Here is a 13,518-nt window from a genome sequence, read left to right on the forward strand (position 1 = left end):
TAAAATCAAATTGCATGATGACCGCAGACCTGGCTATTTGCTCATCAGTAGCACAGCTCAGAGTGGGGGAAACGACAGGTCTGCACACCTGGCCTTGGACCTGGGGGTCCCTCAGTATCAGAAGCGGCTTCAGCATGGCATCGTGGCTCCCTGCAGTGAATGTCCGTAAAGTTTTTATTGGTAAAACCAAGCCAAACTCTGTGAAATACAGCCTTAGCGAGTACAGCTCTGAATAAACAAGTACAGCTTTGGAAAAACATCATTGGGAAGAGACTTCTTAAAAGTGGAGAAATCTTTTCTAAAAGGAGCTTCTTCTGTAAGTCTCTTTGACCCGCCATTTCTAGAAGGACTTTTCTCCCTGAAACTAACCTTCAAAAGTGTTTGTGATGCAAATTTTACATTTCTAATGTGTTTTGGAAAACCTAAGAGATTTAATGTGGTTTGGAAAATGTAAGTAAACAGTTAATTTTTTAAAATACTCCCAAACCATGTGCAGATCTTTTTCAATGTAGCCACATCTATCTGCGTAATTTACTCTTTGTGCTTATTATTTTTCTCCATATTATTATAATAAAATTTGGGAAAGAGAACAAAACTCCATAGACCCACCACCCTGAAACCAGTTGTAAACTATAAACTACATTATTAGTGTTTGAAGCGTTTTCCCAGATTCTTAGAGCCTTTACTCTTTTTAACGTCTGCCTGATACGCCATCAAGGTGTCTTACCGCATTTTAACCATTCCTGTAGTGCTCCTTCCACTGCTTATCTGTTAAAAGCAGCGCAGCACAAGCTGGCGTTTTAAAATGTCTCTCATGTTGTTTACTCCCCTCCCTCTGGATCATGTTCTTAATATGTGGTTTCAGAGGCGGAATTTATTAGAAATGAGCTAGGCTCTTTAGAGTTTCTAACCGCCCTTTATAAGAACATTTTCCCCATCTTTTGTAAATGATATTGAAGTAACATAGTCCTACTTTCACATTTCCGTTTGTTCTTGTTTTTCATTTCAACCTTTTTTTTTTTTGACCATGCTGGAGGCATGCTCAAGTTCCCGGGCCAGGGATCGAACCCACACCACAGCAGCGACTCAAGCCACAGCGGTGACAACACTGGATCCTTAACCCACTGAGCCGCAAAAGAACTGCAAGCATTTTATATTTTTAATAGCAATCTCATTGACTTGTTATGAAGCAATACAAAATTTAGATTACTAAGTATCAGGCAGGATATGTGGACAGTCATCTTCGGTGAGCCTGTTCATTTCATTGCAGTGTTACCTCTGATTTCTTGACTGCACGGCTTTCAAAAATCTTGACGTATGGTGGACCCTTTCTTTTACAAAAAAACCTTTAATAAAATTAATTTTTGTTATCACGTGATAAATGATGAAGAAAATGATGTCTCAGGTGTATTTAATTACCAGAGCTATCACTCTGAAAAATTGTATTAATATAAACTAGATTGTGCTTTATTGCAGGTCCTCATGTGTTTTTTCAGGAGTTCATTCCCGGATATTGTCTGGGATTGTTAAGCCTAATTATGAGTTATAATGCTAATTTATCTGTTAAAGATCAGTTGACAAAATCCCAACCCCCTCTTCCCAGTGTGACTTGTCCTATTAATTGATATTATACCTGCTTTTCATAGAATGAGAAGTAATTTAATCTCTTCTCATTGGAAGGAAAGTCACTGCCAGCTGATAGGCTAAAATAAATGTATTAATGGCTGGGTGGCCTGACAGACTGTTTATATGAAGGCGTCTGTAGTTATCCGACATTGTCTTGTACCGTTACAGACAGAAGTACAAAGGGGCTGCTTACCTGTCCGTCTGCGTGGATTTGGATTAGTCACTGTTTTGTCCGGGGGCACGTAGGAGACGTCGAGGCTCTCTGCCTCCTTAAGAGAAGCGGCACATGCTCTGAAGTCTTTAAACCTTGGGATGGCATTAAATTGAGAGTTGTGGTCCATCTGGTGTTTCTAAAGTTCAGTCTCCAATGAGAAACGCGCTCAAGTCCTACATGTTCCACCTGTCAAACCTGCCTCTGGGCATCCTGCGGAATTTAGCCTGGCCCCGCCTCCTGTCATTTGTTCTCTTACCCTCTGCCAGCCTGGCACGGCCTGGAGCTGTTCTGCTGCTGCCGGCACCGTGTCCCCTCACCAAGAGGAGGAAAGAAAGCATGCATGTCCCTTGGAAACCTGTCCCCCCGCCAGAGCATGTTTCCAAAGAGACTCCAAAGAAAGTCACTCAGTAAAATTAAAACCTTTTCTGTGCGGAAGTATGTCGTTAAGACGTGGAGTTCCTGTGGTGGCACAGTGGTTAACGAATCTGACTGGGAACCATGAGGTTGCAGGTTCAATCCCTGCCCTTGCTTAGTGGGTTAAGGATCCGGCGTTGCCGTGAGCTATGGTGTAGGTTGCAGATGCGGCTTGGATCCTGTGCTGCTGAGGCTCTGGCGTAGGCCGGCAGCTACAGCTCCGATTGGACCCCTCGCCTGGGAACCTCCATATGCCACAGGAGCAGCCCAAGAAATGGCAAAAAGATGAAAAAAAAAAAAAAAAAAAAAAAGACGTGAATGCTCTTCCTTTAACTCGTATGTGTTAGAAAACTAGATTGCTGCTTTACACACTTCACACAGATACTTGTGCAAACATAGAAAATCACATATATTCCCGATGTCCCAAGAAGTGCCTCTGAGGCTGAAAACAGATGGAGACGGAAAATACATGGACATGTCATCTGTTGTAATTCTTTTAAGTGTGGCTTTGCCGACCTCATAAATGGCTTCGCCATTTTTCTGAGCTGCATAATGATGCTAGTATGTTCACAATCACAGTCAGTTGCTGTTATTTCATGGGCATTTTTAAATGTTTGCCCGCTTTCTTGGATTAAACTGGCATTTGGCAGAAAAGTTAGAAATATTCAAGTTCTCTTTATGCCATTTTTAATTCATTAAATTTAAACTTGAAAAATATTTCCACTGAAAAACTCTAAATGAAGCTCAGCACGCTCTTCTGTATTTTCTTTTCTAGAAACCCCGCGTAGCGTGGATTTTTTTATCCTCATAGCCGAGAAAGGGAATCACTTCCTCCCAATCCTCCTCCCAGATCATTCTGGAAGGCGGTAGATGCACGATCATGCTGTCCCACCACAGTGGCCAGGTTTATGACACATCGCTGGTTTCCGTTTGGCCTCTCAGGAAAGGTGCTTCACCCTTACACTGGTGGGGTTCCTGGGAAATTACCCGGTATCCTATCCTTGTGCATGACAGACAGCTCACCCTGCTAGAAGAACTGCCAGCCGTGTCCTGTGTTTCCGCAGAGGAGCCATAGGCCCTTCTCTATAGGCCCAGCTCTGTGCTTAGATGTATATTCCGAATGCGTCCGATGCGGCGTTAAGGCTTATCCGGGGTCGGGTAGAAAGAAGCGCAGGGGCAATCGGGGAACAGAAAGGACTGTAAAAGTTACGGACCTGTGCTCCCTACATAAGCCCTCTTGGAAAATGCCCTGGTGTATTTTCCGTGCTCTTTGAGCCTCTGACCCCAGCATTGTGTCTGTGAGTATGTATTTGTGAAGTGCATCTTAGTGGTGTGTAGCCCTTGCTCTCACTCACCCGCCCAGTTTCGTTTTCACTGACGTTCATAAAGAGACACGTTTTGTATCCACCTGCTTGAAGCGTGAAGACGTTCAAAGGCCACTTAAAACGATGAAGTAATCGGCAAGCGACTGTTTGCGGACTGAGGGGGAAATGGGCAGCAGAGAAATGTCGCTAACGTGGAGGGCACTGTCACTGTACCCGCATCGCAGCATCTCACAGACGGAAGGCAGCAGGTCGTGAAAGACCGCTTTCCAGTCGCTTTGCAAAGATGATACAGTGAGGAGGCGGGGGTCTCTCCTAAGAAGCCGTTTCCCTTCGCAGCCATGGAGGACCTGAAGCTCAAAACATAAACTGTAATCTTAGAAGAAATGTGTTCATCTTCCAACATGTTACTGAAAATATTCAGAAAGCACGTGCAACTGTCTTTTAAGGTATGTATTTTCTCTGATGGGCAACATGAATGAGACGTGTTTTTTTCTCCCAGTTCCCCGGCCACCTCCTCTCTGCACCGCCGCCTACCCACCCCCAGCACCCCCCACCCCCCACCCCCTGCCCTCACAGAGTAACATGATGATGAAGCCAACAGGTGCTGGCTGCGGGCGCAGGCTGGCTCTGGGCCACATGCGGACAGTGGGGATACTGTGTCACTCCAGGTTTGGGGGTTTGCTCTGTCCTTACAGGGAACGGATAACCCCGTTGAAATACATACTGCAACTCCTGAGGGATTAAGTGTGTTTCCTTTGCTTTATAGTTGAGAATTTTACAGTTTCTTGGTTTGGAACGTCTCAGATTGCTTAATGATTTCTCTCGCTCCCACCCCACCCGTTGTGGCCAGATGTGTATTTCAGCCACATCTGAACCTCTGCAGATGTGCCGGTTTTCTTGCTCCACCCACAGTATAACCTTATCTTTTCGAGTGTTGTATCATGAACCCCTGGATAAAGACATTTCCCTTATTTCTTGCCCTTTAAAATGTTTCATGTTCTGTCTGTTTTCTTTTTAATGGTGGCACTTAAACTCTTTGTAGTATTCTAGGAAACTGTTTCAGGGGTCATGTTATTTTATCACGGTTCATGTTTGCAGTCAGCATATGCCTGTGTGCTTTACAGCTGTGGAGGAGCCACAAGAATGCACACATGTGATCGTCCTGTGTACCCGTTAGATTCTGGGGAACGAGCACTAGTTGAGGAAAGATGTTTGCATCTGTGAAGCCCTAGTTTAAAGGTGAGGGGGTTTTTGAATTTTGCAATCTAAGTAGTCTGATCGTATCAGTCCCCTTTAATAGTTTTTAATGCATTTACTTACTGTTCTTTAAAACTGGCCTTCGGAACAAACTATTTTAGAATTGGTTCTTGCAAACTTGGCATTATAGTCCTTGGCAGCTCTTAGAGGAAAAATTCCTCTAAGCCTATTTGGAGACTTTTGGCGGGTTCTTAACCTCACCCTGGACACTGCTCTTGACCCAGCTGGCGGAGAGGAGGGCCCCCAACTTCATGTACATTAAAAAGAGCTGATTTTCTCTCTTCCAGATGCGAACCCTGTGCTCAGGTCAGCTAGCACATTGGGAGGCCTCCGGGGCTTGGGGGAGAGGTGAGGTTGGAGGGAGAGTCCAGCGTGTGTAGGTGTAGATGGGCGTAATCCGGCTGAAAGACTGAAAGACGCAGGCGGCACTTGCTGTTAGAGAAAAGGGATAATTGATGGAGCAGGTTTCCTTGAGGTGGGGGTGTTTGAGCAACAACATTCAGGATCAGCATTTTGTCTTCCTGTGATGCCTTCTGGGGAAAACAAAAGGTTCCAATTGGCTAACGTTCCATTAAGATTGGTTTTATGCTGGATGAGTTTAGTAATTCTGTATTAGGTAACCGAAAGAGGGTCTGTCCCGATTTTCTGTGTGTATCATTTAGGTAAAATACTGCATTACCTTTTTTTCCCTGAATTGGAAAACACACGGGCTTTAGAGACAGCGGTAAAGGATAATCACGCTGCATCTCTACCCAGACGATGTAAACATTTGGACACGTTCGCCTTCCACCATTTGTCAGAGAGCGGAGTTACAGGTTGAGATCCCTCTGGCACCTGTGACACCATTTTATTGTACTGTATTTTTTATCAAAGTGTAGTTGATGTACAGTGTTTGCCAGTTTCTGCCGTACAACAAAGTGACCCAGTCGTAGCTGTGAGTATACATACGTTCCCTTTCCCACATTGTCTCCCACCCGGGTCTGTGCCAGGAGATGGGACACAGTTCCTTGTGCTCTACAGCAGGACCTCCTTGCTTATCCATCCTGAAGGTCATAGTTCACATCTGCCAACCCCAAACTCCCCGTCCATCCCACTCCCTCCCCCTTGGCAACCGCAAGTCTCTTCTCACCAAGTCTCACGAACACCATTTTCAAAGCTAGTCAAAACCAAAGTGACTTTCTGAGTTCTCTCTCACGTACAGGATGTGGCACTTCAGGTCTCTAATAAGTGTGGGTGACCTTTTAGGGCGAAGCCTTCACATGCAGTGTAGTGAGCAATGGCTCGGGCAGCACATGGAGGAGGAGAGCATTGCCTCTGCACCACGTGGGGTGCTGGGGGCCAGAGCGCGTGCACACACGCACACACTCGAGCACACACACTCCTCACCTCACGTGCCACGTGGGAGAAAATCAGTGGGGACAGCAGGTCTCACCTTGTTCCTCTAGGTGTGGCCCTGGAACACAGGTAACAGCCAGAGCCACGGCCGACCTGTAAGCGGAGAGCAATGGTCTGTGGGATCCTGCTGGATCAGGTGCCTCGCCCAGTGCTCTCTTTATCTTTTTTTTTAACATCCCTTTTAACCTGGCCCAAGACTGTTGGAGACATCGTCTTGGACCTCAGAAGCTGTGAGCCATGGTGGGATAACAGACTCTTGGTGACAGCTTTGAGAAGATGGAGAAACAAACGCTGACAAGGCTCACAGCTTTGTTTCTCTTGTGAGTCTTTAGAAGAATGTCGCCCCAAGATTTAGCAGAGGGAAAGAAAAAGTTGCACCTCGTTATCAAAGTCAGTGTTTTCCCAGCCTGGCTTACAAACGGCTCTAGAATAGCTCTGCTTCTTGCATGGGTGTAGTTAATCCCTCTGGAAACAGGAAGTTCCTCACTTGAGCCAAGTTCTATTTCCGCCCACTTTTGGTACCTGTGTCATTTTTAGCTCACAAATTCAGTAGTATCCTGAGTATCTTCCTATCTGGAGGAGGATTAATACGTGCCTTTTATATCTGAGTGGCATCTCCTTGGAGTAATAATAATTATCTACTGATGCAAAAGAACGGCCCGATAGAGAAGCACCAGGCTCCTGTTAAGCGTCTAATCAAGATCTCTCTGTTGTTATAACAGTGACCTCTGTCTTCACCATGTGACTGAGGAGGAGGGAAAATGACCCATTTACTGCTCTGTGAAATAGGCAGAACCGCTGATTCCCCAAATGATGATGAGCCCGAGTGAAGGGAAATTATTTTTATGTTTACGTCAAGGAGTGCCTGTCCGATGCTTAGCCCGGGAATAACGTGGGCGAGCTGCCTTTTGGGTGCGACACGTGAAGTGATCGGGGCCCTTCGCTTCACAGCGAGTTACCGTTTCTCGGCGTCTGCCTGCTGTCCTCTGGTAAGAGAATAGTTCTTTCCTGTTGAGAAAGGAACACCTGTGGTCCGAGTGGGTCACTGAGACGCTGTGTCTCTCCACCCACACCCTTCTCCCAGCTCACGGGACAGCCGCGTCATCCCATAGCCGTGAGGACCCATGGCGTGGTGGTTCTGGACTTTTCTTTGCCATCGGAAAATAAACTTGCTGCCGAGGTCACCTGGAGGATGAGCGTCTGGGCCCTGCTTCCTGGGAGGCACCTGCACGAGGCAGGACCCAGAGCACGTTCCAGGGGTGGAAAGAGCCAGAATTGTGGCAGCACATTTGGCCCTGAACCCAGTCATTCCTAACAGCAGGCACAGCCCTGTTGTAAGAAGTCAAGCCCCATTTTCCTTCGAGCGGGTTTGGGCAAAGGTTCTACCCTTTGCAGCCCCAAGGGCCTGACCCCCGTGACGGCTCAGAGGACAGCAGGCGACAGGAAGCCAGCCAAGAATGAGAATAAAGGGACGATTTAAATGAAAAGAATTCCAGCAGATTGATGGATTTTTAGGAGGGACAGCGACTGAGAAAACGTCTTTTGAAAAGGAACATAGACAGAAAGGAAGCCGTTTGCTGCGGTGGTCACTCCCCAGCTGCGCACGGCTCTCGGCTCTCTCGTGTGAGGTCTGGCAGCCCTCCTCTCCTGGGGGGATGGCACTGCGAGGGGCACCCGTGGGGGGCCGGCCTAGACTGTGGAGGGCGCTTGGCCCAGGAGTCCGTGTTGGATCTCTTCTCCCCTGCCCTGGGTCCCATTCTGCGGCCGCGGGAACCCAAGACAAGGGGGAACCTGCTTTCCTGGCTTTCGGGTTGTCAGATCCCAAGAAAGACTGTTTGAATCACATACCCGCTCAGTCAACCAGTCCCTGTGTCTGGGCTTGTGGTCCAGTGCTGGGCTTATGGCCATTGGATGACCAGGGCCTCCCCGGAAGGCAGGCCGAGCACGGGCCTGGCCCCTGGGAGAAGCGCAGCTGGCCAGGTGTGTCCGCTGCAGATGGGTCACATTTGTGTGTCATTTTTGGCACAAGCTGCACGTCTCCTCTCCTTCAGAAGTAGTCGGAGCCAAGTGAAGTGATAACATTATGAAAATTATAAAGCACAGGGGAAAAAATTTGGGTAGATTGAGCCCACTCAGTGTTCTAAAGTGTTTAAATTTCTCATCGAAATGTACTACGCTGTACGTTTTGGAAATACAGTTGCAATATCCAAACCAAAGCAGTAAACCCGACTGACAGGCACTAGAGCAAATGCATGAAAAACAGCATAAAGTAGTGGGACGAGCCCGGCGCTCGGAGAGTTGTATCACCCTCGCTGAAAGGAACCCCAAGTCTCAGTGAGCGTGGTAGTTCTCCCCAGATGTTGCTTGTCCTGGTAAAGGTCAGCGTCTGTGGGAGTCAGAAGCTGCTGCCAAGTGATGGCACCCTGGAGTTGCGTTCCCATCCCGAGGGGCCAGCTTGCCAGGAACTTAGAAAAGACAACATCTTTTTTTTCCTCCAGATGAAGTAATTCATCAGAATTCCCACACTAAGTGTGTGTGTGCATGTGCGCAGCCCCAGAACTGCCAAGATAGGTATTTATACGAGTTTCTGTGTTCCATTAGCACCTTTGAATACCAGCGTTTAAATAATATGATTTGTAGTTGGAATCCTCATTAGTCCTGTGAAATTATATTCATAGGTCCTGAAGGAAGGATTATGTCAAATACCTATAGAATGTGAATATTGGGGGAGGGAGCGGCCATGAACAGACAGAACATTTTAATTACGTGTAACTTAAACTAATTCAATAAAGAATATAGACCCTTATAGGCAAAGGACTTTTTAACATTTATAAATTATAAATCCTTTTTAAATGAATGTAATTCAATCTACAAATATCTTTATTTGCAGTAATGATTTATTTTATAAATTATTTGTTGAATGCCTGTTTGCACAGTTCTCTTTAACATTAGGGATGAAAATTCACATATCTCAGGAAGCCTGTCGTTGAGATCATGAGACAAGATGCACACACTGAGACGGTAACACACTGAAAAGTTTTAAACAATGGTTCTGTTGACAGTAACAGAGAAGAAGCCTCTATCAGTGGAGGCTTGATCAGGATATCAGAACGACTGTGAGTGATGTAAGGGGTGTGTCACAGGGGTTAGGCCTGATGCCATCCTCGGCCGGAGGCAGTCCCGGGCCCTTGGCCCCTTAACCTGGTCCTGGGTCTGAGGGAAGCAGAGGAGAGCAGGACTGGAACCAAACTGGACACATGCCTGCTTCCTGTCGCTTCCAAGCCCGTACCTGTGATGATGCCGGTGACCTGCAGTTGGCCGAGGAGCAGCACACGGGCTTGGCCCAAGATCACGAGACGGGGTCGGCTGGGGGTGGCTGCAGCCAAGGGGGTCCTGCAGGAGCCCGGGCAGCTGCAGGCCAGCCAGGTGAGCCGGCAGGTCCCAGCGGCCGTGCGTGAGCTGCCACAGTGCCTGCCTCGCGCCCGCCTTGCAGGTGTCAGCGGGACTGCCCTTCGTGCATCCATGGCTTCCCTGACCTGCAGCTGTGGGGAAGGGCCCCCGGCAGCCTCAGGCCCACTGAGCCCAGGTGACACCACCAGGGCTGTTGCCAGCCTGGCACCCGGACACACCCTTCTGTCATGCTTCCAGGCAGGGCCGTAGCCAAGTGGTGTTCATGGTAATTAGGCCTCGTGAAAAACAAGGCCAGCCCCAAAGAATGCGTGTTACTCGATTCTGTTTACATAAAACTGCAGCAAACGCAGTGCCCGCCTGAGGATGAGGTGTGGATGGTGGCGGGGGACCGGGATTCAGCAGGAGAGACCAAGGTCCGGGGGTGACCGATGTGTGCAGGGGGGCAGGGGGCTGCGCTCCTAGTGCTTAAACAGCAGAGTCGGTGCAGAGGGCTGGGCCCTGGCGCCCTGGGCAAGGCTGCTGGGCCCCAGGGTGGAGGGGGCTGTTGGTCCAGGCTCCTCATCTCCCACCAGGGCCTTGCCGGTCAGCTTTGCCAAAACCGGCCTCTAAGCCGTGTCAGAGGGATCCGTCCCCAACACGTCTCCTCCGCGGGGGTGTCAGCACCGCCTGGGCTCCCCGGCTCCCTCCAGGGCTTCCTCTCCAGCTGCCCAGTAGCACCCAGAGCAGTGAAATGAGTCCCAAGTGCCCTCTGCTGCGCTGTGTGTCAGTATTTTACCCATCCTTCGTCAGCTTGCACGCTGCGTGTTCTTATTACACATATGGGACGGCTGGGCTCCCGGCCACAGGTAAGTGGTCAGTGCAGTGCAGCTGTGATCTCTGAACTCGAAGCCTTGGCCTTAACCCCTGTGCTGGGCCCGGCTCCTTCCAGCTACGAAGCACAGCCCGAGATCCCGCCTCCCAGGCCTCTTTCTCGATGCTTCCCTGCGTCCTGAATGCACCCCCCCAGCCCCAGTGCCCTCACATGCCTTGCTCCTGCTGCGCACAGTTGCCTGAACTGAACAAGAGAAGGAGAAACGCACTCGTGTCCATTTAGAAGATAGCATTGTGTTCAGGGATATTAAAACAGCATGTGTGTAAACAGCGCAAGACAGCCTTGTACCATCAGACAGGGGGAAGGGAAACGTATATTGGGGGTTTTTTAATATTAAGGAAACACATCTTACCGGATGTCTGAACCTAAAGGGTACATTCTGAATTTCTCAAGTAGTTCAGGATAAAATTCTCTTTCATTTTGACAGTGACTTATCAGTAGGCAGTACTGGTGATTTTTTTACAGTACGATAAAAAAGAAGATGTTACTTGACTGATTTCTAGGCTCCATCTTTTTAGCACTAGTATTTCTTTTTTTCTCACATGTATGGGACACCTGCTGATTACAGCTCACCGTTCAGAGGGTTGTGGGTCGTACAGACTGGTTAGGAAATTATCCTTATCCCCGGGTATATGCAGGCCAGATAGCTCCAACACCTGTTGAATGTATTTTCCGTAAAAAACGTTGGCATGGTCAAGTAAGTTTGGGAAACACTGGCTAAGCAGTGTGTGTTAGGTTTCTCAGAGCCTTTGCTGGACTGCTGTGCTTTGACCTTGGGATGGGCCTTCTGAGAGCAACTCCCGAGACAGAGAAGAGAGTGAAGGGAGTTGGGGAAATACTGCCCTAGACCTTGCCCTGAGCTATTGCTTCATCTCCTGCTTTGCTCCACGTTCATTGAGTCAAGCACGGTCCCAAACAGTAACCTCATCAGCACATTTTTGGAGACTCTGCTGTACCGAAAAGGATGGCAAGAGATGCTGATCACAAATTTAAGAGCATATTGTGCAGTTTGTCAGGGCTTCAGAAAGCGAGTTAGGGGACCCTCTGGACCTTGTCCTTAGAAGATGAACAAGAAACAGTATTGCATTGTTAGGGTAACCAGACAACCTACTGTCCAAACTGGGAGCCAAAGGGGGTGTTGCTATTGATGATGCTGGGGCCACAGGTGTGAAGGGGAACTGTCCTGGGCAGAGGGGCTGGGGACTTAGTCTCAGCTGTGAAGGGGAGCTGTCCTGGGCAGAGAGGGGGGACCTAGTCTGTGTAAGCTCATCACTTGTGTACAGTTTCACCTGGCGTCTTACTTCCTTCAGACTCCGCCCATTTCCTGTGGCCACCTGAGTCTTGGTGATTCACAGGCATTGGGCTGTGTGAAAGGCTCTGGGGTGGTTTACAGCCCTGATGCTTTAAAGCTGAAACTGTGGCTTCAAGACTGCAGCTATGTATTTAACACATGGTTTTTGGAGCTGGAAAAAAAGTACCTGACAATTAACGAATATAATTTTTTAAATGTGTCTCTCCTGCGGAGTTTTCCTCTAAAGAACACCAACAGCATTCGTTTCTGCTGTCAAAATTAAAATGAAGTTTATTGTGTAATACAAATTGTAGACCCAAACAGAAGACTATATTATAAGACCCAAACTATTCCTGTTATAGTTAATGCTTTATCTTCTTTTCAATCTCTTTGCAGTTCTTTGAGGTTCCGTTTGATTCAAACATGAATAGGACAAAGAACAGACCTCTGGTTCGCGGACAGATCAGGTAAAACCGTGAGTGTCCGTCTTCTCCGTGTCATGTGCTCATTCCTCCTGCGTCGTCCCCCAGTGTTTGGCCTCGACCCGTGAAGTGAAAAGAGCCCCCCGTTTCCAGAGGAACACCCTGGGGAGGGTGTGCACTGCTTTCAGCTCCAAGCAGAATGCCCCCCATGGCACTCAGAGCAGATCTGAGATCGGAAGGTTCGTCGTGGGAGTAACTCGTGCCGTAGGTTTCCGTATTCGATTCAGTTTTGAGACACAAACTTGTTTTGCTTATAGTGGCTGAAAACATTCCATTAACACAAGCGATTTCAGACAGTTCCATCCAGAGCCTCGGAGGAAAGAGCTAGGTCGAAGCCTGGTTTTCTCAGATGGTCAGCTGACAGCTATTTGGACGCCAAGGAAAGGTTGCCTCCGTTACACTGCTTCCCCCCAAATTCAATTAAGTAGAACTAAAAGGCATATAAATATTTTAATATCACTAATGGGGAATGATTAAACATTTTACTTCCTGCAGACCTCGAAACTGGCATTTCAAAAGATATTTTTTTAAATCCAGTAGATATCACAGCTGAGAAGAATAAAAAGAGCCTGTGGTTCATACCGATTCTGCTAAATCATCCTCTTGCCGTATGGCAGGCAGTGCTTCCTGGAGCTTAAAACGTATCAGGGTAACCCCCAGGCATCAGATAATCACACATCATAAGTTAAACCGTAAAGGAAACAAATTCAGATAAAGTCAGAGATCTATGTGAAAATAATTTTTAATTGTGGCTGCTTTTAGCCATTCAGTTCTTAAATGAATTTAAAATACCGTTATATTGAAACAGGTGGTAGAACAGGTGAAGATATGTAAGCACAGAAATCTCAGCCCTAACTGATATTGTAGTTCCTTTTTTGAAATATAACCTAGGAGCTCCCTTCACGACTCTGCAGTTAACGAACCTGACTAGGATCCTCGAGGATTCGGGTTCGATCCCTGACCTCGCTCAGTGGGTTAAGGATCCAGCATTGCCGGCAGTGAGCTGTGGTGTAGGTCACAGACATGGCTCAGATCTGGTGTTGCTATGACTGTGGTGTAGGCCGGCAGCTATAGCTCCATTTCGACCCCTAGCCTGGGAACCTCCATATGCCTTGGGTGTGGCCCTTAAAAAAAAGCAAAAAAAAAAAAAAAAAAAGAAATATAATCCAGCTGTCTGTTGTGTTTATGTTAAGAAAGTGTCAGAAGCACTTTTATTTGAGTAAAGTTGTTTT

General features: G+C 47.6%; 1 protein-coding gene across 3 annotated transcripts in view; it reads left to right on the top strand.

Annotated features, from left to right (window-relative positions):
* The window catches only part of COX10 (cytochrome c oxidase assembly factor heme A:farnesyltransferase COX10), a 110,387-nt gene that overhangs the window by 59,237 nt on the left and 37,632 nt on the right, over window positions 1-13,518 (top strand). For 2 of the 3 annotated variants that reach the window (XR_014820226.1, NM_001244626.1), the window contains 1 exon segment: window positions 12,201-12,271. Coding sequence is in view for 2 of the 3 variants with exons in the window: in NM_001244626.1 (NP_001231555.1) it covers window positions 12,201-12,271 (71 nt within the window). In the remaining variant the exon portion in view is untranslated. 3 annotated transcript variants of the gene reach the window in all.

The sequence above is a fragment of the Sus scrofa genome, chromosome 12 (assembly GCF_054392235.1).
Source record: "Sus scrofa isolate SSC_HxYL_T2T_F1_AM1 chromosome 12, Sscrofa_HxYL_maternal_Yorkshire_Landrace_v2.0, whole genome shotgun sequence".
Lineage (NCBI taxonomy): Eukaryota > Metazoa > Chordata > Mammalia > Artiodactyla > Suidae > Sus > Sus scrofa.